The sequence below is a fragment of the Poecilia mexicana genome, unplaced genomic scaffold, assembly GCF_051168715.1.
Source record: "Poecilia mexicana isolate PSO_F unplaced genomic scaffold, ASM5116871v1 scaffold_19, whole genome shotgun sequence".
NCBI classification, from domain to species: Eukaryota; Metazoa; Chordata; class Actinopteri; order Cyprinodontiformes; family Poeciliidae; genus Poecilia; species Poecilia mexicana.
The window spans coordinates 15133812-15160888 of record NW_028263388.1 but is presented as its reverse complement, the minus strand read 5'-3'; the positions used below and the strand labels follow the sequence as shown (position 1 = coordinate 15160888).

At 37.6% G+C, this 27077-nt stretch overlaps 1 protein-coding gene across 2 annotated transcripts in view; it reads left to right on the top strand.

The window, feature by feature from the left end:
- LOC106917294 (corticotropin-releasing hormone receptor 1-like) overlaps positions 1-27077 on the top strand; it is an 85115-nt gene that overhangs the window by 49344 nt on the left and 8694 nt on the right. For both annotated transcript variants that reach the window (XM_088016400.1, XM_088016399.1), the window contains 8 exons: positions 4493-4599; positions 12036-12156; positions 12658-12811; positions 14536-14596; positions 18329-18401; positions 24864-24949; positions 25140-25275; positions 25547-25588. In XM_088016400.1, the coding sequence (XP_087872526.1) occupies positions 4493-4599; positions 12036-12156; positions 12658-12811; positions 14536-14596; positions 18329-18401; positions 24864-24949; positions 25140-25275; positions 25547-25588 (780 nt within the window). The remainder of the gene's footprint in view (positions 1-4492; positions 4600-12035; positions 12157-12657; positions 12812-14535; positions 14597-18328; positions 18402-24863; positions 24950-25139; positions 25276-25546; positions 25589-27077) is intronic.

The following is a 27077-nucleotide window of genomic DNA, read 5'->3' as shown; positions in this document are numbered from 1 at the left end:
ATGTTTTGGGAAATTATGGGAATGCAAGTTGTGATTTTTTTCCCCAATACACATAGTATTTTTAGGCTTTATACAGAGCTGTGCAATAGTTGAATTACAATCTTGCAATATCAGTATGTAGTAATATAGGGTGTTTGTTATTTAAAGGACCAGACATGGAGATTCAGCATGACAGTAATATTTATTTTTGTTTGTTGGATTGACTTTCACTCCCCTTGATGTAACAGAATTTGCTGGCTTAGTTGCAAAAGTTCAAATTTTGAGACACCGCAGGCTAGTCATGATCGATATTGCCCAAGTAGCATTTAGCAATATTTCTGTAACTCAATTTTGTCCGAATCTGTAACTGTACAGCACTATTTTTGTGAGTGTAAAATGACAACGTTTGCCCCTTTGTGGTCTGCAAGAACTCTACCACAATTAGATGTGTGCAGTGTGGTTTGAAAAGCCAGAATATTGAGCTGTTAAGTACATTTTTTTCATTCTTCGTCTAAGAGACAGGACTTCATATTTCCTGTCGGCGGCTGTATGCGTTAGTGGAATCAGTATCTGCTGGTTTATTGACAGTAAGAAGCGTATAAAATATCACCTCCTTTGATATTTTTATCCTCTCTCTGCAGGCATGTCCTTTGGTTGCAGCCATCAAACGTCTGCGGAGATGTAGAAACGCTGTTCCAACTGAAACCCGTCAGTTAGGGCTTTTAAAAAAAAAAAAAGTTAGACTCTGATGTTCAATCGATCCAGACAGAAGATGGATATAGAGTGTCTGACCTTTGAAAATTGTTTGTTTTTTCCTGCTTTTGTAGCCGTGAAATAAATCACCAGCTGCCAGCCGCAGAGTGACTGACACGGAGGGGAAGGAGCTTCTCTGTGAAGGTGTTTGAGTCGGCATTTTTAAATGGCTGAATGTCAGGGGCATCTTAGATCTGAGCGAACAGAACCAAAACCAGCCAGAGGACGACACGTCGGTGTTGACTTTGATCCCTCGTTTTATTAATGAAGGAAGAAGTTGGTTCTGTGCGTGGCAGGAAACCTCAGCTACACTCGGAACCTTTAATGGTATATTCAGTCGTTCCACATGAACGACTGAATATACCAACTCGACAATAAGCCGACTGCTGCGGAAATGCGTACTGGAGGAGGCAAACGTTCAAAGGTCCTTCTAGGCAGACAAAATGAGTGGATCAAACGCTTATTAGGAAGTTTGTTTGAGAAGTAGATAAAACCGTTATTCCCTTTTTGGGTGCTGCCTGCGGTTGTTTTCTCAGTGTCTTTGTGGTAGACAGAAAGTGTGTCAGGTTTAGTTTTGCCTCTCGTGGCCCACATACTTTGAGTCCTGAGGCTGGTGGTGAGAGGGTCTTATATTATCCTCTTGTTGTCTCTCAAGCCCATCCCTGGTCTCTGCATTTTAAACCCCCCTGTGTTCTTGAGTTATGTCCCTGAAGGGTTACTCAGCCCGGCACAAGGCAGTGTCTGGTACTGGACTATTTAGTGTTTTTCAAGAAGACCACCCTTCCTAACTTCTGCTTTCATTCCATAAAACTGCCGGAACAAGCCTTGCTTAACGAGGTGTTTCTTTACATAAGTTTATTGGATATCTAGTGATTATAAGGTGGAAAAGCTCTAGTTAGAAAACAGCAGCTTGCTGAGAATAATTAGGTCAAACAAGTACAGAACTACATGCAGTCGAAAAGAGATTTTTCCCATTAGAGATTTCTGCTGGTTTTGTTTATCGTCTCACTTAAACGTTTCAGACCCTCAAGAAAAAGAAAAAGGAAAAAATCACAATATCAATCAAAGATAAGCTGAGTAAATCCTAAATCATTTTTTCAGTGATGATTTAATTAATTACAGGATTAAACCTATTCAGATCAACCTAGTTCTGTGTGAAAAGTAATTTCCCCAAACCGGATAACTGCTTGTGCTGCTTTTGGTGGCAATAACTGGCATTTATTTTTATGTTTTTTTACATCATTGTGGAGGCATTGTTTTAATTTAGCCAAGGAGGGACAGGAGTGTTTAAGATCACACTGCAACACCTAAATCACTGTAAAACACTGAAACTGAGGACGTCGTCACAAAAGACTAAACAGTGCAATTAAAAATATTTGTGAGCATGTTAATTGGTGTGGCATCTACTCCTCTAATGTTAAAAGGTAATTGAAAAAGCAGTAAAACTATCACGAGTGGTAGTGATGATTTAGTATACTCTGCCAAGCAACTTGCATGGCCAATTTTGCCAAAAAACAAAAAAATTAAAAACATTGGTTTGTAACTGAAAATGCCAATTTGCATCGCACGTTGGTAATCTGATGACATCGAAACATCTGCTTTCAGGCAGAAGAAGGCAAACACTCAGAAACCTTGCTGCCCTACCGTCCTCCAACTCTGAATTTACCAGAGAGAGGCTCAAGCGTGTTGCAGGAAGTTTATATTTAAATGGGTGAAATGATGTGGCTACGTGTTGGATTTTTGTCTGTGGAAAATCAAACCAGTTCTTTGGTGGTTTCCCACTGAACCGAGCCGCAAACTGAAGCTTAACAAGCACTGGAAATACAGCAGCCACGGGTCAAACCGGAGGGATTACACATTTCTGAAAGCAAAAACTGATTATCACTCGGAACTGTGCAGTTTTGGATTGAAATATATATTTGAAATTAATTAAAAACTGTCATTTGTTGTTCATTCAGCTCAGACAGCTCAGCCTTTATCAGAAAACCAACCGATCACAGTGACTGTGATCCACCTCTGACCCCGACGGTATTATAATCCAATGATTCATTCAAGAAGAGCTTCATTTCCACATCTCTTCCTGTGCTGGTTACCAAAGCCTCCAGCAGATATCAGGGATGATGTGGAGTCAGAAAGAAAAGAGCTGTTGACATCTTGCTCTGTGTCCACAGCGTCCTTATTAAGAGCCGCAGATTTGAGCCGGGGAACCAAAACACAGTGAAACAGATGACTCGCTTCAGAGTGGATGGGGTAGGGATTAAACATGCCCGCATTTAATCTCAGGATAGACACCAGCAGGTTACGTAAATTCCTTCACAGCACAGATTAATGCTGGTAGTGTTGGGGCCAAATCCAATGACAATGGTTATCAAAGTCGCGGACAGTAGTATAAGACTCCAATTTACATGGAGATGTGAATTTATTTAGTCTGAACTCTTTGAAATTGGTCTCAGATGAAATCAGCAGAGGAGAAGCTTCTGATTTTAGCCATGAATCTTGAAAATCTCGTGAAATATTTTCTCTGTGGTGACTTTGAAGGGTCATGTATTAGTGATTGGGCCTATCATCTCTTGTCTCATTCTAAGATCTGTGTCTGAGGTAAGTGTTGGCATTCTCTGTTGCAACGTTTTCTTCTCTCAGAACCAAAAAAAAGTGACAAATGAAAAATTCAGCTAAAAAAAAATAAAAGAAGCAGGTATGCAAAGAAGCAGCGGCCCTAAGACCTCAAATAGTAATCATATTTTAGTCATAAATAGAAAGTGCATCATCATGACAACTCAACCTATAGAAATCCCAACGAGTCTAGCCAAAAAGAATGATAAAACTGTAAATACAACATATTAGAAAAGCTTGTGAAATGCAACAATGTAAAAAAGGATGCTAAATTGCAAAAATGTGTGTTGAAATATTTTTCTGTGTAGCAAAAAATTGCATCACCATGAAAAACAGCAAAATAGAATTCAGCATTTTGAAGAACAAGGTTTTTTTTAAGTTTCTCCTCAGAATCTTGTATTTTTCCTATTCACTTTTCTTTTTTCTCCCCCCATTCTAAAATCTGTTTTCAGCTTTCATAGCTGTTTCTAATTCTTCTATGTTTGCCTTTCACAATGGTGTTTTGAAATGTATCCTTTCTATGTATATAAAAATACTGCATTTAATACAAATAATAAATGATTGACGTTTGGTTGAAAAGAAAATCACACTATTCAAGACCATCAAAAACAACAGAAAGTCTAAATAAAAAGTTCACATTCAGAAAACACTTCACTGTTATCACAACTTGTTGTGGTTAAATTCAACAAAGCAAAAATGCTAAGTCATAAGAAGTCTTAGAGAGTCACCCGACGAACTACATGAATTTATTGGCTGTTGAAACCGATTCCCAAATCTGAAAATTATCATGTGGTGAGGTACAATTTGACCAAAGACATACAACAAACGGCAAAATTCATAAAAAGAAGCAGCAAAGAAACAAGACTGTAAGACAAAACAAATATGGCTGCTTATGTGAGTAGGTATTCATTTTTGAGGCTTCATCTAATAATAATGTCCGATTCTAATTAAAATGTGAGTACTGGCACTCCTGCTGTGCACGCATGTTCAAAACCTCCACAGGAGGCAGAACTCAAAAACTGACTCTTTTTTTGGTCCCTCACCCCCTCCATCTGTGAAAATGCAAATGCTGCCAATCGTAAAAATGGCAGCATTTTTACGAATGCACACAAAAAAAACTCATCTTATGTTTCTCTTCGTCCTGCAGAAAAAAGGCAAGATGCACTTCCAGATCGCTGTCATCATAAACTTCCTGGGTCATTGCATCTCCATGGTGGCTCTGCTCGTCGCCTTCTTCCTCTTCTTGTGCTTGAGGTAAGTGTTGGTGCTGATAATCCTAAAGACATCCTTGACGTGACAGAAGCGCCAGGATTCTCCTCATCCTGGGAGGTTCAAAGACTCTTTCGTTCTTATTCAAAACCCATTTGGCCATGAGATGAAACCTTCGCTATCTCAATCCAGCAGATGTAAAGGGGTTTAGACACCCGCAAAAACTGGGGCACACTTCCCAACAAACGGGAATAATAGACCCATCCGGAGAAAGGGTGAAAATCAAAACAGTCCTCTGGATGCCTGCTGGGATGAGGTGGGAAGGGATTCTTCTAACCGAAATAAGACGTGTGTTAACGAGAGAAAGGTCTTAGCACCCTCCATAGCCGGGCTGTTATCGATCCCTGAAAGAGCACTGGAGAGTGAGAAAAGCGCGAAAGGGCACAAAGAGGCATAATAAGTAGAAGCTCTGCAGGACCGCATTGATGCTTGCCGTGTTTTTGTTGACCGGAGAGGGAGAACAAGTGTCGGCCTGCTAAAAATGGCATTAAGCTGGAGAAGTAGTTGGCATTTATTACTCACCCTCTTGACTTCGTAATGAAACCAAGAACAATTTAAGGGAAGGCTGTCACTTGGCGGCGTGATGGGGAGAAAGCTTTGACACTCGGGCGCAGTGCTGTGGAACGAGGAGGAGAGAAAAAGGAGCAGGGCGAAGAGCGGGGTGCACATTTCATTTTAAATGGCAGGTGGAGCATTTTCAGCCAGCACTGTGTGACATTTCTCTGTGCAGGATCCAACTGTAAATGACCAGTTTTATGGCGATCTTTCAGCGGTGTATGCTGTATGTGCCTCGAGAAACACACCGCTCTCCTGGATAACAATGCGGCGCATTATGATGAGGCTTCAAATAAAAAAAAAAATGTTCGATGTTCCTGGGAAGCCAATTTTGGTCAGATGGATTCAGGTGAAAATGATCTGCATTTATATTGCATTTTTACAATTCTCCGCTCTCATCTGGACGTGACTCGGACAAATTATGGCAAGCAATTTAGGATTTATGTTCTCATTTCTGAAAGTACAAAAAGGTTTGACATTAATTTCAATAAACGGCTGATTTCTCCGTCCTGAGGGTTGTTCAACCCAGTCTAAACGATTTAAAGGGAACACATACCCCCTGTTTGTGAGGATGTACAATTGAAATAGATAATTGCATACACTGAAAAAATTTTTCCACCAGTATTTGACATTAAATCAGCATAAGACCTTCTTGTCTAGCTCACTTAATATCACCAAAAATAATTCCTCACATGCCAGAATGATGCAAGACACTTTTTATTGCTTCTTTCTTTTTTTTTAAATTTGGATGTTCAAACAAAGGATTATGATGCTTTAAGAAAATCACAAAGTCCAGGCTGAATTTGAGCTATTCTGATTTTATTTGCAAAAGCTCATCTTATATCACATTGTTGACTTAACAAGTTTACACTGGGGAAAAATGTGACTATGCCAAAAATGTATCTCAATTTGTATATCTTTTTTTATCTTTTTGTCTTTATTTTTTGTTGACAAATTTATCCTGCAAAGTGAATATTTTAAAAGTGCATTCCTTGAATGGTACCACATGTCTCATTAATTCCAAACCAAAACTATAGTTTTAACTCTATGTAGCAGATGCTTGTATTTGTGTTTTTGTGTATATTATTTTAAATTTGCCAGGTTTGTTCACTGAGCCTTGCCTTTCAGATCTTTGATGTTTGTTTTTGACTAATTAATCTTATGCTGTTCATGACCGTAGGTTCTGAGACAATTTGCATTAAGATCTTAGAAACAACAACAACAACGACAACAACGGGGCTTGTACTGATACAACAGTTATCATAAGCCAGCGACCTCTGATTTTTTTTATATTTAAATGTTTGTTTCTGTTGCTTTAAAGTTCTCATGTTACCTTAATTGAAGGCGAGTTCCTACAGCTTGAAACTTAATATGTTATTAAACATGTTTAAACAGGCCTGTCGCCTAAACCTGACCTAATAGTGAAGGAGAATTGATCCGATTCAAACCAAGGTGGGTAAAATCTAATCAAACAACTTCTGAGGTCTTTTGTTCACCAACCCCCATTTAGTCCGGGTAAGTCCTCTCTGACAGCTGATCGACCCAAGAAACATAAATTAAAAGAAGTAAGAGCTTTGAGATAAGATCTTTTCAGCGGTTTCAAGGAACATGAACGACATTCCTTATCTCTGGCAGCTGGGAACCAATTTGTTTTGAAAAACTTTAAACTCTATCATTGGATGGCAAAGAACAGCCTGCAGAATCCTTTTTTATTATTGGGGGTAAAGATCTGAGAGTCCCAGAAAATTACTACTGGCAGCTGTTTCCTTCAAGCCCAGAGCTCGGGATTTCATTTCGCTGGCCTGTGCTGAGCTCCTTGTGGATATTTCCACTTATTGTGTGTTTGGATTATTAACGAGGGATTTGCTTATCTTTTATTACCTGCTATGCGATTCGTTTGCTGATGGCCCATCCTATCCGGTTCTTTACATCTGAAGTTCTGCACTAACCTTATCCAGCTTAGTGCTGTTTCCTACAAACCTTTTTTTTTTTTTTTTTTTTGCTGGGCCTTTGAAAATTTTGAAAACTGCAACAACAAAAAAAACAAAAAACCTGCCCTCTGGCCATTTTTAGAACACCGTAAGAACATTTCACATCCTAAACCTTGAAAGTGTAATTAAAAGTGACTCTAGAAGGGATTTAATTAACACTTACAAGCATTTGTGCTTTCTAGCTGACAAGATAAGCCTACCAAACTATTCACTCTAACTGAATGGAAAATGTTAAGCACCTTTGTGTGACCTGGAGGTGAAGCGACATTAACTACTCTGATTAAAATCACATGGCGTGATCTGCACCTTTGCAGACAATTATGTACTTAAAGGCTACGCTGTAGATTTTACATTAATAATAGCTTTACTTAGTGTTCATTAAACATTGATCCCACAAAGAATGTGTTGTTCGCTCAAAGTTTTGTTTGACCATTTAAAACTTTGCTTTTTACCAGTTAATACCACCAAAATGCAAGTGTATTGTTGAAATTATTGATCAACTTCAAAACGTTTTCACTGAATTACAAGGAAGCTATATTCATTTGTAATGCTCTTTGTGAGGTAAAGGATGGAAACTGGAGATTTCAAGGTTTTCCGTCAAAATGTTCTAGATGATGTAAAGTGCCTCTCTAGCAACACAACAGTGAGCTACTCGGAGAACTCACTTGAATTTGAGTGATATCTACTGAGCTGTGTGTCGTTTTACCATATACATGTCAGTGGTTTAAGTATACTTCCTCTCTCATCTAAAATTAATAGCACTCTGCTTGTTGTTGGACTTCAGCTTTACTGGCATGCTTTTATCGTCACTGCGCTCTACGTCTTCCACATGTGTTTTGTTCTTCACAAAAAAATAAAAGGATTTCTGACAGGAAAAAAAAAGTGTTTTATTACCTTGTATTAAATGCTCAGGATGAACAAAGGTCTAGCTGTTAGTAGCCCAGCCACTGAAATGTTGTGTTTACCAACACTTGGCTATCAATCGTTGCCCATCCACTCATCATAAAGAGACAAAAGAGCAATTAGGTAGGGCGCAATTAGATTTGAAATTTAAGACTTTTCGTCATAAATTTGCTGCAAAAAAATAGACTTTCTGTAAAATAACCCAATATAGTCTAGGCACTTAACAGCAGTGTAGATTCCCTGCCAGTTAAGTCGTTAACAATATTTTCTTACCTTTTGTAAAGGTGCTGGTATCTTTAAACAAACACTCTCAACAGCCTTCCAGCTTATGATTTAGCCAAGCTTTCTGTTGAATAGCAAAGTGGAAGAATAATTGATTTGTCAACCCTTCTTAGCTCATTTTTTAAGATAGTACTGATAAAATTAATTGTTTACTGCAAGAAGGATGCTGTTTAATATGCTTATTAACCCCAAAACTGAAGGAAATAACTTTGTGAAGACGCCAGTTGAAGCTGGTATGATGGTGTAATTTTTATTTATATGCAGTGTGTATAAACAGAAAATACCCCAGATCTAAAAAGTGATCTCCTACAAAATATTTATTTTATTTTTTTTATTGTTTTGGTGTCTTAAACCTTGTTTTTGTTTTTTTGTTGTTTTATTAAAGCGGAGTTTGCAACATGCAATCACTTATTTACAGTGAATTCTCAAGCTGAGCTAACATTAGTGGATCTTCACTCTGAAGACAGTCACTGAGGACAGAGTGATGTATGCGCTCTGTGTAAAAGCTTACTATGCAATACCGCGGGTTTATTGCAAATAAGCCCATGCAGGACTTTTGAATCATCAGGAACTCGTCTGTTTGCAGTGCCCGTCTTTGGTGATTAGGCCAGACAGCAGAAGAATCAATACTGTCTCCCAGTTAGCGAAAGGTTGTGCACAGATTACTTATAAGAGACGGTAGAAGTGACTTTAATTATCTCAATTCTCTGTGCGGTTGCAATATATGTCTGAGTATTTCAACATCCTCTGAATGAATTTCACCCTTTCATTTAATCACTAGTTAGAGCAAATATATTTCTAATTTCCTAAAAAATATTGTTTGAATTATTTTGGATTTGGTTGAGAACGACGATGTGTCCCTTTTGCTGCTTCAGTGTATTAATGTTTGAAATGAGGGCGGTAATAGATGTTTTTGAACAACAGCGTTGAGATCATGGTCAGTTCAAATTGTAGCTGCAGTTGGCATTTTTTTGCCAACACAGAAAAAAGTCACGATTGAAACAGGAGAGAAAAGCATCAGATACAAAGTAAAGAGTCTTACATTTCATAAGTGTGAAGGGGTTCAGTGAAATATAGCCATTTAAATCTACTTGTGGTAAAGAAGTACTCTTGAATAAATCAAAATCAGGTGCCATTCTATACAACTTAAAAAGTGGGAAGATTTCTTTCACAGCTGCATCATGAAATGTCAGCTTATCCTTTTTCACTACAGCTTAAAAAAACACATTAATTGCTTCTGTAAATGGGAACACAAGAGGCTCTGAAAATAATCTCATCTGAAGACTTTTAAAACCTGCTTGGCACTTTTCCTTCTACGTACTATTTACAGTGCTGACACGGCACATAAATCATCCATGATCAAATGACCTAAATATTTCCCTTTTGCCACTATATTCGAGATCCACTTTGTGAAATGATGAAAAATTCAGCTTCTAGGTCTCCTTCAGTTGTGTAAATAATAAAAACATTTCATGCAGGATTAAGCCCCAGTCAACATGTTAATGCAGTTGTCAGGTTGAGTGGGTACAAAGTAGGTATGGACTCCGAATGTGCTTTACATTTTTGGACTGGTGGAACACAACCCATTTGGGCTCACCCAATAAGAGTCTGATCTAGGCCTGGAAAGGATAATGAGTAAACGATTTCAGTATTTAAAAAGTAAGTGATCACTTTTTACAAGGAATTACAAGTGTTTCTTGTAACGATTATGTCCTACAGGTAATAAAACACCAAATTTCAATGTCTCTGATAGACGAACTAAATTAGAATGTCTAATGCAGAAATGTTGGCCTACATTTTCATGTACCGTATGGGAACTCGGTTCTTTGTCAGAGCTCCTTTTTCATAAAGTAGAAGAAAAAAACAGAAATGAATACCTGACACAAAAAAAATCTACATGAGCAGGCTTTTAGTGTAGATTTTTTTTGTGTGTGCCTATTTTGTGGTCTTTTTAGTAATTTTGTCAACACAACTCCTTCATAAGCTAATACAAAATTGTGTTTGGAGGATGTTTTCTCCAAACTGAATCACAGGATTTTTGTTCAGTCATTAGTAAAGTATTTTTCTAAAACTACACATGAAACCTTTAAGTCTAAAAAGTAAAAATGCCTAAAGTGTGTCATAGCTTACAATACACTGAACAAGGTACTTTGTAGTGAGTGAATGATTCTTAATAAGATGCAGTGCGTGTAACTTTGTCAGAGGTGAAAGCTCAATACGTGTTTAACTGCAGATTAATTCAAAGAACATTATTTATTACTATTACATTTCACAAACCGTTCTACAGATCAGGTGTGCTGAAATCCAGTCTTAAAGAGACACCAACCTGTAGTTTCCCAACACACCTGAATCAAATGAATCGCTCGTTATCAGGTCTGCAGGGCAGGAATTCAGCCATTTGATGAAGACATGTTGGAGAGGGAGTGCATCTAAAAGTTTCAGGATAGTAGCGTTCTAAGAACTGGACTTGGGATGCTCCACATCCTGCACTACATTCACTGCAAGGGTTGAAATGTGTATATCCAACACTAAACTCTCAGCAGGCCTTCAGGTTACTCCAGGATGTCGCCAACCAAGGAAAGCAGCTGCTATTTAGAACTGATTTGGCCTCCAATATAATGCATAATATGTCTAATTACTTCAATATAGACATGGTAAGTGCAATCTTCCGCTACAGAAAGTGGTGTGACTGCTGCTTAATAAGATCAACTAAAACAATTAATGCACAATACAGTGTATCATTACGATTTGTATGCAGAAGGATTCAGCTTTTCCCTGTAATTAACACCCAGCAGGCCCCACCGGCACATCAGCACAGGAAGTGAGGTCACGCATCATAATTAATACGACCTTTTGCATAAAAAGCCCTCATAGTTTTGGCACGGCAGCCTCGCTAATCCTTAGAGCAGAACCAGAGAGGAATAAGCCACCTAATTGTCAAACAACACAATTAATGGAGCCGCAAATGTGTTTATTTTTAGCCTCCTAAACTTTCATGTCTCTAAAGTCGCTTTGATGCACTTTTTTCTTGGGAGTTCTGAGGAGACCGTTTTCTTTTAGAAACAATAGTCCAACTAACTGGAAAATTTCTGGCCATGCTCACCGACACAGTCAGCACAAAGCCCGTGCAAGTGACACCTATTAAAAATGTATGCGTGCTAAAAAATAAATCATGTTGCCCGCTCTCAGCCTAAGAGAGAGCGGGCCTTGACTGGCTGATAATGCTGTCAGCTGGTGACGACAAATGAGGCTGTCACTACGATGTCTGAGTCTGGCTTGTTCTGTCCATTCAGCTGTGTGTTTCTATTTCTGAGCGCTCGCTTGGAGGCACTTAGGCAGATTCCTTAATTGTATCCCAGGGTCGGTTTATTTACATCATTAAAGAAACATGGCACCTTTAGGCACCTGACACAACAGTGAAGACGACAGGATTTAAATGTTAACATTTTTGGCATGCTGTCAGGAGCACTGGAAAATAAAAATTCTCCTCAAAATTTCAATTATTTCTATAAATCCACCAAGTTTTATCTACTTGGTCAGCGATCCGGTCGGTGGAGTCCGGCTTTAGTGGGTTAAATTCTGCTTTGCGTACGGTTCTGACTCTGCTTGTCTTCAAACAGAAGTCTGTCGTTAAACATGAAATTGTTCATGTCTGAGGAGCTGAGTTTATTCTCCCGTGTTGTTCTTCAGGAGTATCCGATGTCTGAGAAACATCATCCACTGGAACCTAATCACCGCCTTCATCTTGAGAAACGCCACCTGGTTCATCGTCCAGCTGACCATGAGCCCAGAGGTGCACGAAAGTAACGTGGTGAGTGGAGGTTAACTTAGACATCAAGTTGCTCACTGAAGCTCAAAATCTGTTCTCGTCTCTATATTTTATTTATCTTTTCATCTTGACGGCAAAGAAAAATTATGGGATTTTTTTTTTTTTTTTTTTTTTTTTTAGAAGAATCTAAACTAAAATCAAAAAACAAAACAGAAAAGATGCCTAAAGTCTAACCTCCTGTCTGAAAGTTTGGTGCAGAGAGAATGTTGTCTTAAGTAAATGAACAAGAAAATCCAACCCTTTACTGTGACTAAGAAGTCACCTAATTAAAAAAAAAAAAAAAAGATATACTCAGGTCCATTTGGATCGAGCTGAAACAACAGATCAAACCCATATTTTCACGACTGGAGGTTTTTGCTTACATCTCAATAGATAAATAAATGAATTTGAACAAGAAAATCTGTCTTGAATCACAAGACACAAATAAAGATTTATTTCCTCGTTACATTGTTGTTGTTTTTTTTATCATTATTATTTCCTCAGCTTTGGTGTCGACTTGTCACTGCCTCATTCAACTATTTCCACTCCACCAACTTTTTTTGGATGTTTGGAGAAGGCTGCTACCTTCACACTGCGATCGTCCTCACGTACTCCACTGACAAGCTCCGCAAGTGGATGTTCATCTGCATCGGCTGGTGTATGTACATCTTCATGTGTGAAATGCTCAATCAAATCTAGCTTTTTTTGAAAACTTTTAGAATTGTAAACGGGTATTTTGAGAAATGCATTCAGGAAATTAAACAGAAAAGGTTGTGACAACCAACAGAATAGTATCTAACTGCACAATTAACAAAATGCTATTACCTTATTTGCTTAAACACCTTATTGCATTATAGGCAAGTTATTAAATTACTGGCTTTACTACATTCAAAATGGCCAAGATGATTACATTATCAGTAGATGTTACATTCCTGGCAGTCGCTACATCACTGTTCTTCCAGATTGATCCAAAATAACTGTAAACATTTCTTAATAGAAACTGATGTTTAAGTTCCAATATGCTAAAGTGTTGGCTTTCTGACAATTGCTAGCACCACCGTAAAAATGCTAACTTGTTCGGTGCGCAATATATCTGTCAGCACTCCTAAAATCGGACTTTGGAGTAAATTTGTCGACAAACTGCAACAAGACAACGCAGGACAGTGCTGTTTGCGATCGAGATATGGAAACCCAGAATAAGTGAAGAAGTTCTGGAGGTTAGCAAAATATATATTTTGTCAATTAGATCAATAGTCAGTGAAGGACAGCAACCTTTGAGGACTGAATATGGACATTCATGGCGTAGGTGTTAAAAACAAAGTATTCCTTTTTTCGTAAAAATAGATTAAAGCAGAATAGTTATTAGAATAAAATTATTCATCCAGTTGTTCATGACTTCAAACTCACTTGTCGAAAAGCAAATTTTTTTGTTTTTGTTTTTTGCTTTTTTGTTTTTTGGGGGGGGGTTCAGTTTTTTTATTGGTAGAAATTGTTTGCCTTGTCAAAAGTTTTAGATGCTCCAGTTTTTTATCCAGCCACTCTGTGTTCATTTAATCTCAAAAGACGTAACTGAGGGTTAGATGAAATTTTGCCAACAATAGGAGAGTTAAATGGATGGAGACGCTGGGATTTCGTGTGGCAGCTGGGAAATGTATCGTGAAGAATTCACAAGCTCCCCATTTCCAAACTGTCAAACCAGCGTCTATACTGCTAAGATTAGGTGCATTGTGTGTTGGCTGAATTACATTTGCTGCAGGAAACTTCTGCGTGATGAGATGATGGCAGTGCATTCCAGAACAATAAATAAAATGTACTTCTTTCTAGCCTTGAGTAACTTTCTGGCTTCCAGAGCCCTTGTTTTGTCACAAAAATTATGTTAATTTGCTTAGGAGGAGCTTTCTGGGTAAATCCTCTCGAGGTTTAGCATTTCACTGCTGAGGTAAGTGACTAATGAGGCAGAAAGTTTCTTGAGATTAGGAAACTTGAGACTCGACTGTGTGACGTGAAGGCTTGCACGGCCATTTGATGCCTCTGGTAGCATCATTTAGATGTTGGTAATTACTGTTTGTCTGCCTTATTAAACTTCTACAAGCCTGTAAATCATCACATCGCTCTGGATTATCATCTGGTCCTTATTCATACACGTAGAAACAGTTGGATGGTGACAAGTCTTGGCATGTATATGCATAACAGCATGGAAACAGTGATTCCTTTTGACAGAGCTTGGCAGGCGTTGATGCTCTGCCTTTAAAAAAAAAAGAGGAAAAAAAAAAGCAGGTCAAATTTCATATTTCAATAGAAATTTCATAGAAGGTAGTGTGACTTGATGAGCAGAGAAGGAACAATCTGTCACTGTGTCTCTGCTGTTTCTTCGCCCCTCAGGTATACCTTTCCCTATAATTGTGGCGTGGGCCATCGGGAAGCTGTACTACGACAACGAGAAGTAAGTCATTGACTCTAAGACTGCTTTTGACATTCGAGACTGAACTACTCCGGTAATAAAAGGAAAAGGGCAACGCCAAACCAAATTACATTAACAAAATGAATGTGTATTAATTATCTGTTGTAATTAAATTAGCATTGTGGAACTGGCTGTATTATTTATCAGCACAGACACTATTTTCAACTTGATTGGGAGCGCTTGTTCTCCTGTTCCGCGTATTGCTATAGTAAGAATTGCCTCTGTTTCCCAGCAGTGAGTCACTGAATTATTAGCGAGTCTACTGATTTCTTTTTTTTTTTCTTTTTTTTTTATTGTTGGCAAACCTGTTAAAAAAAACACACACACACACATTCAGAGCCTTGTGGATCATATTTCTCTGAAGCCATTAGGTTGTGAGGGACACGTTCCTTCATTACCATGAAGTTATACACTACAGTTGATTATGATTCACTCCCGCATGGACCATCCTGCTGCCAGAAAAAACTCACTGGAGCACCAAATGTATTAGAATCAACTTTAATGGCCATGTGTGTTGACACATACTAGAGAGTTGGTTTGTTTGCCCATTAGCTGCAGAGAACAAGTCTACAGGGGAATGCAAATACAGACACAAAGCTAAGAAAAAAGAGCCATAAAGCTGGATTATTAGGTTATTTTTGACCTCACATGTTGACATTAATCAATCTGGCATAAAAAAATAAATAAATAAAACTGTGAACCAAATTTAGGAATACATACAACATTCACTTATCAGCTCTGAAATAAACTCATTATTCCCTGCATCAGCATATTTCTCATAGTGAAAAATCTATTAAATTATGGCATTTAGAAAATGACACATTTAATTAGTCATAATAATATATGACTTAAGTCATTCATAATAATAGTTTCTACTAAATTACTGGTGCTGCCATTATTGTCTGCCCTATAAAATTCATGTCCATTTAATTGTTTTTTTGTAATTGATCAGAATATCTGGGATTGTTTAAAATGTAACCAACCAATGGTTTCTTGCTTCCCTGGACTATGAATACGTCATGAAACAGAGGCTTCATATCTGTTCAGCATGGTGCTTTCTGCCTCAGTGTGTTCAACTTCACTGCACATTTATGACCAATCAGAGTAAATATGTCACACACATTCAAGTCAAGTCAAGTTTATTTGTATAGCGTAGTCACCAAATTATCAAATAAGAATTAAATATATTAATTAATATAGCTCATCGCTACCTCATCCTTCACTTGTGTATTTGAACAAGCTATCTTGACCATAAAGTGTTGAAGTCATACAAAAACAAATTTACACAATAGTCAAGGGAACAACTTGATTTTATCTCACCGTTGTTACTTTTCATACCTCCACTGACTGAATATCAGTGTCTCACCTTTAAGATTTGGTCCATCCACAGCTCTGTGGTCTAGTCATTAGTCAACCTATGAGTAGTAGGTGGTGCCTATGACATCGGTATGTGCTGCGCTTCCTGTGGTACACCATTCCAAATTTCACACTCAGACATATTTATTTTTTTCATTTCTGAGTGTCTAGATGCTCCTGACAGATCTTTGACTCAGCTGAAGGAAACTTTCTTTTTTCTTTTTCCAAAACTTGACAAAGTCATCATTACAGCTGCGTTAGGATTCAAATAACTCAAGCATACATTCCTGATCAATCCAAAATGTTTTTTTCTAGTCATGGACAAAGTTCTGCCTGCAATAGAGCTCACTTTGACATTGATGAAGAGAAATGCTTTTTTTTAATTGCAGTAGAGGAGTAGAAGAAAAGGTAAAACTACTATAAATGTTACTCCACTGGTCTTGTGTTTTTTTTTCCCCAAGTACACAACCAAATCTCCTGAACTGGTGTAGAAAAGTTAAATTTCCTTCTAAATATCCACACTTTTTTTTAAATCAACTTCTAAAGTTTTTCTTTAAACTCTTTTTTTCCGTTTTCATTTTCAACTCAAGCCCTATATTTTTACCCAAACAACAACCCAAATGTTTCCACAACAGAATCAAAATGTAGAGACATTAGCATGAGGTTAGATGATCAAAACCAATAAAACAGCTAAAGTACCTGCTCATAAAATGTGTGAATTATCTTCCCAAACAGTAGGTCATCAAAGAGAAGCTGAGAAAATTTGCAAAAGAGATGCTGGTAGTCATAAATTAAACACAGTGAGAAACACTGTTTATTAAATTTAAATCCACCTAACAAATGTCTAAACACAATGATGCAAGTGAACTTTAAACATAAACCAACTGATTTAATAAGCTGCAGGACAGTTTCAGTTCAGGGTGTTTTATTTTTACAGCTGTTACTGAATGAGCTCATTTTTCAGAAAAGTTTTTTTTGCCATTTTAGGTAAAAAGTTTTAATTTTTTTTTTATTTTTATTTTTTTATTTATTGAGAACAAGTTATGAAACCTGAGAATGTTACACAGACCAAGTTCAGTTGCTGTAGTTGGACAAAAAGTCTTCAAAATAAGACAAAATCACAAGAAAGAAAACTTGTTTTATTCACTAGCTGAAGATTTAAGTTTGATTAACCATTTTAGGCAAAAAGCTTAAATCTTTTTGTTTGATTTATTGAAAGCGAGCTGTGAAACCTGATGATGTTATAGAGTATTTCAACTTTTGGCAAAACTGTTGTTTTAGTTGGACAAAATATTTCAAAATAAGACACAATTACAAAAAAGTGTGTTATTCACTAGCTGAAGATTTTGGCTTTGAAAAAGGTCATTAATAAAATATATTACCTGTCCAGGTTGTACCAAGGACCAGTCCCCAGTGACTCTGCTATAACAATTGTTAAATGCATGCTTTTGTTTTATCCATGTTTTGATCTTGTATTTTTCAAAGGCTGGGGCTGCATTTTTTTAAAAATAAGGAAAGATAAAATATCCTTTAATTCACCTTGGCTCTCCAGTAAGTTTTGTTATTAGAAAATTATAATTTAACCAATAATAATTGTGTTGGAATGAAAGCTTAAATGTGTTATTAAAAACCTAACGCATAGTTCTACTATTTAACAAAAGCTAACAGGGCAAACAGAAAAAATATCAATATTATAAAATCAAGAACAAACAACTCCACTTCTACAGTTTAATGGTGAATTTCCTAAAATAATCTTAGTTTTTTTTTTTTAAAGAACACAGTGAACTAAATGGCATTTGACAATAACTCCAACCCTAAGCTAAAAGCCTTTTGAACCCTGAGGTCTTGAGCTCTTACACTCTGAAGATTGTGGGGCGCCATCTGCATGGATTGGAGACCTTTTCCGAGAGCTATTTATTTGGATGTTTCCACCACTTCTCTCTGCCCTTCTTCCCACCACGATTCTAAAAGTCACAAGAGCAAAAAAAAAAATGTACCAATAAAATAGAAAGAAAGAGATCTCGCATCAGATATGCATTTTACTAGGTTATTGTTTGATTCCGGCAACAATCTTTGATTTGAGCAAAACATATATATGTCTGAATATGAGTTTTGAATTTGTCCTTCTTTACGTTTGTGATGAAATTGGAAAATACGTCTGCACTTTTGAATCACTCCACTGTTTTCTTGTGCACTATCCAAAGCAAAGATTTATTTGTAACAATTTGTTTTTACTGAAACACAAGTGAGAATAAATAAACAGGTAAATAATATGAATAAATGCTAAATGTGACGTAATAAAATGTCTCCTCTTTGGTGATATCTAAACTTGACAGAATGTTTTTATTGGTTTTCCAGGTGCTGGTTTGGGAAGCGACCCGGTGTGTACACCGACTACATCTACCAAGGTCCCATGATCCTTGTGCTGGTGGTAAGATCCTGTTCCGTCCTTCAGTGGTAGATTGAACCTGTCTAGCGCAACCTGCTGATATAATTAGTCTTCATTATGTCTCTGAGCTGCCTGGCAGCCAAGCGTACCTGGAAACTACAACACATTCTTCATGTTAAGGTTGATAAATGTGAGCGTGAATCACATTTTTCCTCCGAGCTTAACGTTTAAATCTCTGATATTTGACAACGTCTGGGATTCATTTAAGATTCTGGGATGGAAAAACAACAATGAAGTCAATGTGCATGTTCGCCTTTGTAGGATATATCTTTTAACAGTCAGTGGGTGATTTCCAAACCCATAGGGGAGGATTTTGATCACTTTGTCATGACCTCTTCAGGTATGAACCATTGTGAAGGCATCATTTTATCATTTTAAATGCTAAGCTTTCAGTTTGGCTTTCAGTTGCGGCTAAAAGGAATGCTCGGATCTCTTAAATTAGACATAAACCTTCATGTTTTTTATTGTGTAGCTTCTTGCCAACTTGTAATGCTCGGCTCATCATATGAAAGATTTTACAAATCGACCTTGGATTTAGTTTGGCTCTCTGTTCAAGTTTTAGTCATATCTAGTCTTTTCCCGCACTAATGACGTCCTGACTCAGCTGCCAATACGCTGTCCTCAGCCCAGCTGTGCAAAGCAGTGCATACACATCTATGTTACTGTGTATAAATACATATTTAAAAACTTCTTATTCTCGTCTTTAGCATGGATTTATTGTTTCGGAACTTCTAAACATTTATTTAAGTTGTACTTCTTTCCAAACAAATGCAGTTGCTTAAAAACAACACTGCAAGCTGCAGAGAAGCCAGATGCTTTGTGTCTCCATCACCAAGGTTCTGGGACAATTCCGCCTTGAAATTTGACCTGTCTTCTTTTCAGAATTGGTGGAGTTCATTTGAATTGATTCACTTCCTGGAGCAGACCCAGGTTTTAAGCTGTTCATGCATGTTCAGCATCGCTGAGGTCGGTGTATTGAGAAAATTGGAGCCGGCCTGCTTTAATGTATGGAAAAACCAGTTTGCACATGTGGTTTGGATCATCTTCCTGTTACATCCCCACACTGTCCAAGTTTCATACCTGTTGGGTGGCTAATTTAAGGTGAATTCATTGTAGTTTTCCTTTTTAATTATTCCATTGACAATGCAGCAGGACCACCACCACACAGCGTGATGTGTGGCAGAGAAGAACTCTTTAACTTTGCAAATTTATGCAAGTATAATCATGTTTCACACAAACAAACACCGAAAAATATTTTTAATACTCCAGTTTTAACATTTACGGTAATTTCTTTTGGTCCAACATATTAAACTGAGTTGTGCCTACAGAAAACAACAATACAGCCACATGTTTCCACATGTTGAAGCATTGCGTGTGACTAATAATAACTTTGCCAAGGATGTTTTTACATGACGACTCAGATGTAACCATGAGCAGATGGATGTGAAGACTTAAAAAGGGAAAGTTGGAAATGAGTCAAGCTGCCCAGCAACAAAATAAATAACAGATCAATAGATTGGACTGGATCAGTTTTTCCAGCATGTTTTGATAGCAGCATCTCAAAGGAATTCTATTTGGGTCAAAATTATTGGTTTCCACATAATATGTAGCCCAGGTTTAAATAATTGCACGGTCTTAGCAGTGTGTGTATTCTCAGGGACGAACTATTCCATAGATTATAAGGCAGCCACTGCATATTTTTATCTGGGTGTTGGAATGTCTAAGAGGAATCGGCTGGTGGACTGAAGTGCTCACATAATGGACTACATTAAACCAGCAAAAAAAAAAGAAAACGGACAGCCGATGGAAAGAAACCAGAACAGCAGTCATGGTAAAGATAAAGTGCACTTTTCTTCAGTTGTACGTTTTTACATGTTGGCCTTGTTTTTACCTAGTTTGATTTTTTTTTTTTTTTTTTTTTTTTTTTTTACATCCAACTTGGATGTAAAAGAAAAAAAAAACATCTATAATATTCTCATCAACATACGACAATCTGTTAAAAAGAAAAAAAAAATTCTCTTTTTGCTCCCCCCCTCCCCTCAACAAACCTGGTTCAGTAAGAAAGAAGCAGGGCAAAAGTGGCATCAGTGGTTTAAAGGCCAAAAACACTACCAACCAAAAATAACACAATGGTCAGATTCACATTTTGTCAAGAGCATCTTGATGATGCTCAATACTTTTGGAAAAAAATATTCTGTGGACTGACAAGACTGACAAAACTATATTTATAGGGTAACACTTTATTTGAAGGGGTGTGCATAAGACTAACATGACACTGTCATAAACATGACATAACATCTGTCATGAACATGAAGGAGTCTTTATGAATGTTTATGACAGTTGTCATGAAGTGTCATTCAGTAAATAATGACACTTTTAATGCAAAGTTGCTCTAAAAGTTGCTTTAAAAGTCCATTAACAGTGCCAACTTTGCATGATTTTGTAAATTATGATAATCTAATGCAAAGTTGGCATTTTTAATGGACTTTCAATGTAACTTTTTGAGCAACTTTGCATTAAAAGCATAATTATTTACCGAATGAAACTTCATGACAACTGTCATAAACATTCATAAAGATTTCTTTATGTTCATGACAGGTGTTATGTCATGCCTTCAAATAAAGTGTTGCCATTTATAGTTTTCCAGACAATAGTGGAATACACAAAAACATGCAAAAATTACAATTTACAATTTGTTTGACTATTATAACCGCTAAGCAATCTCCCATACAGAAATAAGTTATTTCATGCAATTAAGTATTGGCAAAGCTAAATGTAAGGTGGCAGAGGGTTATTGCCAGCAACTGCCGAAAGTAACTAAAAAGTTACTTTTAATGTAACTTAGTTTTTTTCCAAATCAAGTAATCAGCATTCTAAGTTACTTTTTCAATGAGTAGTCAGTAATCCGATTAAAGTTACTTTTTTAAAGTAACTATGCCACTTGGGTTATGCATCAAGTAAACTAGTAAGTCCACATCTGCCCAACTCAAAGAATTAAAAGGAAAGTTTTGGACTAGTTGGACTCTAGATTTAAATTTTATTGAGACTCTATATGACTTCAAACTTATTCTTTGCTTATGCTTAAATTTTTTCACTTGATGAACCATAAGGTGTGTTTGCATCTTTTTTTTTTTTTTTAGAGAAAAGGCTTTATCTTTAAACGACTTTAAACAAGTCATTCCTGTGTGCTTTTTATCATTGTCTTTCCATGAACATTAACATTAGGCATGCTAAATGTGGTCTGGTCTAAAATGGAGCTCTGGGATATTTGGCCTTTTTTTTTTATCATTGCACCATTCGACCTTGGGTAAGTTTGTCTGGACATTCTTTCCTGGGAAGGTTAGGAGCTTAAATGTTTTCCACCTGCAAATAATCTTCGGTCCTGTCAAATGACTCCAAATTGTTTGAAAAATACTTCATAATTCTTTCCAGATTGATGGCAGCAATAACTGCTTCTCTAAGATTGTAGCCGATGTTTCTCCTGCTCGGTATTACGCTCAGCATTGGACCAGAAGCGCATGGCTTCTACTTTTTGGTTTTGTTTGATGAATAATGACATCAAGGAAATTTTTTGTAGACATGAGATCAGATTAGAAAAGATTTAGAACCTTGCTAAGAACAGAACGTTATTATACTGTTTTGGTTTTGTACAGGAACTTATAATTAAATTAGGCCTGGCTTAAAAAAAAAATACAGTAGTTGAAAATGATGCGAGCACTTCCTTTAGGGGTTTCAACATCTGTCCACGTGGCCTCCCTCAGAGACTACTCTCTGTGCCAAAACTCGTCTGACTGCGACTGTTTGGACGTGTCCCTGCTGAGTTTCAGTCAATGTCCCTGCCAGCGATCCACTGGTGGAGTGACCTTCCCAGATCTTCTCTCCTTAACTGAAAAAAAAAAAAACTCATCTCTTTAAGAGGCACTTCTCTGAACTGTTTCTGTCTCTCCTCAGGCAAACATCTGCCTCATTCAATCCCTCTTTCTGCTGCTATGCTTGGAAAATCTCCAGTCTTGCTTACAATAGTGCTTTCTCGTGGGCTTTTTGTGTCTTTGCCAAGCACTTGATCCCTCCGGATCATCACCGGGGTCACAAGAATATTTGTGGTCGCTCCTGCGAGGGGGGGTCGTGAACTCTGAGCAGCTTTTATTATCAGCACTAAAATGATGTTCCTGCTACAATGAATTAATTCAGGATGTTATTAAAATTGTTAACATCAGCAGCGATGCACGAGGTTAGCAGAGCGTGTGGGTCTGGAAAGACCGGCGTATGTATCTGTTCCAGCCAAGGTCGGGTCATCTGGCACTGGAAAGTATTCCTGTGGCTATTTTTTGCCTCTGTGTTACATCATCCCCACCTCTTGCATGAGCTATTGATTTTGTCATTCGTCACATAGTGGAAAAATAATCTCGAGTAGCACTTCAGATTCAAAGTAGCTACAGTTTTTTATCTTTCATTATTATGTACTGCTTGCATTATTCCATATCTTCCCGCTGCCAGTAAACCCTCCAAAGTCTTAAAGAGCTCAGCACCTCATTGTGATGCAGATCTTGTCGACGTGAGGTGACACGCACCTCAACAACCTACCAATGCAGTTATTTCCAGGCAACACCATGCAAAGCCCTGAAGAGCGCCGGGTTGTCCGATTATTCACTTCGCTGCAGGTGTTCTGCAGAATTGACTAATTTAACTGGTAAAACCACAGCAGGATGGTCAGGTGGAGCAGGACTGGACCTTGCAGGATGTTAGCGAGATCTTCTGAGTCACATTGAGCTCCTCCTTACTACCAGTTATTGGACATCCCAAAACTATTATTAGACTAAAAGTTACAAAGAGATCATGACATGTTATTATTGTTTTGGTGTTGAAGTTGTGAGCGGTCCATCATGTGGGACTGTTTTAATTGTGTGGATAGAAATTTAAAGCAGAACTAACCAAGCTTAGTTGCATTTCTTTTAAGAATTTACTGTAAAGCTCTTGGCACCACAATATATATTAGATCCTACCTGGCGTCAAGGTAATTGATGCTCCTTTTTCTAAAATAACTGAAGAAATTCCATGTCGTTCCATTCTAGTTATATTAGCTAGTCAGCCGGTTGAAAAAATGTCTTACAGTTTTACTCACTTATAAGAAGGACACGTTTTGGCTCTTTAATTTCATGGTGTAGAAACTAAATAAGTGCCACTCATCACTCTTACTATTGTAAACTACAATAACATGACGAAGTTAGCTATCAGAGGAGAAAGCATGACTCGTTAATCAGCTGATATTAGATCATTATTTTACTCTATTTTACTTTCTACTTCGTGAGAACAGCCAAAAATTTTATATCTTTTTGTATTAAAAGAACTGCTACTAAGTTTAGCACATTTTCATTTTAAGATTTTGAGTGTGCCTACAATTAAAAACAAAATAATAAATGTATGTTATATATAAGAATATTAGAACTGCAGACATCATTATGTTGTTGCATTACTTTCTCTGAAATAAGACATATCAACTTTTTCTTCTTTTTTTTTTCTTTTTTTTTACGTTTTGTGTTAACACTGTGAAACGGCAGAGTTTTTGCTCAAGGTTATACAGTTAGAATCTCGTAACAGCCCAAGCAGACTTTTCGCATGAATAAATAGTGTTCCATGTTCAGGGCTCTTGCACATAGAAATCAATATGATTTGCACTCCCCCATGGAGACAAGGACAAGAATGAATGCTTTCCGTTTGCACATATAGTCTTTGCTTTTGCTGGTCACTATGAAGTTAAAGGATTTCCATTTTTCAAGGTTTGTAGATGAAGAATCTTTTTAAATGTCTCATAGTCTTAAGATCTGCCTTTGAAATTCTTAAAGCTATGTCATCTTTGAAAGATCCAGCACATAGTTTTCCTAAGATGCAATGCAATGCACAGAAAATACACGTTTTTAAACGTAGCTTAGACAATTTAGACAAAACTATATCTTTCTCTGTTTTCTCGTGAATCCAGAAGCTCAACATGTCACTTTTCCCCTCTTTCTTCCATGTTAAAAAAATTACCGCCAGCTTTCAGTAGGTAGTAGCTTTCCCCTCAATCTGCATGGCACAGAAACAGCTCCAGTCATTAATAATTATTCCTATTTGCCTGTAAATTATACAAATACATATAAAAGGGAATGTTTTTTGTTTTTTTTTTCAGAAAAAGCAAGTGCATAATGCCTTAGAGTAATTTGGAGAGCCAGTGTCAGAGCAGAGCAGAACAGAGCAGGACTGGTCCAAGGTTCTATGAGTCCTTAACAGATTGAAATCTTTTTTGAAGTTTTTTCTTTTATAATTTTTTTAGATTTTGCAAGTAGTTTTCAAACACTTTTTACCACATTAAGAAAATAAAAAAAAACAAAATCCCAACTTGAGGTCAACAATAAAATGCTAAATTTCTACTTGATATTCACCGAGCTGCCTTCGATTTCCCCACAGATCAATTTCATCTTTCTCTTCAACATAGTGAGAATCCTGATGACCAAACTGCGAGCCTCTACGACGTCCGAGACGATCCAGTACAGGTAGATTTCCTGTAAACCTGCTGCTGAACCTGCAATAAACAGGCTTAAGAGATGAGCGCGCCTTGAATTATTCATGTTTCGTCCTCCGTTGGTGGTGCCCGGACCCTGAAGGGCCTTTTAGCGTGAAGTGAAACACTGATCCCGAGTCTCTCTGTCACGGCTGCCTGATCTACGTTCTCCTCGTCTGCAGGAAAGCTGTGAAAGCAACGCTGGTACTCCTTCCCCTCCTGGGAATCACCTACATGCTGTTTTTTGTCAACCCAGGGAAGGATGAAATTTCTCAAATGGTCTTCATATATTTCAACTCGTTTTTGGTGTCCTTCCAGGTAGGATTTATCCTGCATTCAACAAAAAAAAACAAAAAAACAAACACACACACACAAACAGAGTGTAATGGCGTCTCTGTGTGGGTGGATGTATCATTTGTCTGATTTATTTCAATGTAATTGTAATGAGTGCAGGGAGGGGGAAAAAAACGCTGCTGAGATGATTAAATGTGCGACATAATCAGCTGTATAAGGGATTTAACCAGGATCAGGGCATTGATGATGATGTTTTGTTCTCACTTTATCTCCCCCCTACCCCTCCTCTCTGCAGGGCTTCTTCGTGTCAGTGTTTTACTGCTTCCTAAACAGTGAGGTAAGCAGATTTACACTGGCTTATTGATTTAACATATCAACGTTTTAAACCTCTTCCCTGATGCAGGAGCTTAATGATATTCCCTCTCCTCCAGTGCCTCCGCTCGGCTTTTGGTGGCTGTTTGCTGCATGTTTTCGCAGCTTGAGGAAAATGTATTTAGGGCACAATTAAGCCTTGTGATGTCCCGACATAAGTGACATCACTTTCTACGCTGTATGACACCGTCAGCCCTAATTTGGTCCCAGGGGGAAATCAGGGGTGAAACAAACTCAGAATAGAGCTGGGATGTGCATGCAGGAAAATACGTTGCTTTTTATGGTAATGTTTGAATAATTAGCAACAGTTTACTTTTTTTTTTTCTTTTACTGTATGCAGCTCGGCAAACAAATCAGTTCTGTGCAGAGGTTTAGAGTAGTAAAAGACTTAGATTCAGGATTTACCTGGAGGTCTTACAAGCCAACCAGGTGTGTGCAATTATTTTTTCAAAGGTCCTTATGAGTAATTAAATTATTTGTATTTGAGGGTCGGTTTATTGGTTGAAAAACTGTTAGTAATCCTGTTTAACACAAATAGTAAACCAGGCAAACAAATGGCAGCCCCTCAGTGCGTTTAAGCGTCTGAACAGAAGTTCAAACCAAGCATCAGAACTGAAAGAAATCGTGAATTTGAATGAATCCTGATTGTTGAGGCAAAACAGACTAGTCTAAATGCTTCAGAAACTGTTGATCTACTGGGGTTTTCACACAAAATTTGTCCCTCAGATTAGAAATAGCTGAAAAAGAGAGAATAACCAGCAAGCTAAAGTTTTGTGGACCAAAAGTTTTGTTGATGTAAAATAACAACCAGAAGTTTTATTTTAGATGAAAGAAAGGCAAAGCCAGTTTAAATATTCACTCAATAGTACCGAAGTATGAGGAATAGCAACCTGGAACCCCAACCTGGAGCCCCAACTAAGAATTGGTTGGGGCCCCAGACAAATAGATTATTATTTGTCAGAATAATCTACTGATTATTCTGACAAACTTTTCCTGCATCTGCATCATCAGTCGGGACTGCATTTTGACTTCTGTTTCTGATTTGTTTAACTTGATTGAACTTGGTCACCATGCTCACACATGTAAATGAAGCTTGTCATGAATGTAGTAACTTGCACTGAATGCTTTTTTTTACCCCCCTACTGACAAATAATCAGTAGATTATTTGTCAGAATAATCTACTGATTATTCTGACAAATATTGGCAGTTTTCCTGCGACGTCAGATTGTTTCTCTGCCATCAGGACAGCTGCAGCACATGTACCATCATTCATCGAGCTCGAATGATGGTACACGCTGCATGGGTGAAGGCTGCGAGCACCACATACACGAGCATGACTGACTCTGCTAAGACTTGGCTCGGAAATAGACTGGGAGCTGTGTATTTCTTCAAATGGCAGTAGGACAACAGAGAGTAGCCAGAGGAGCTTGTTTTTTATAGATTATCTGTCTCAG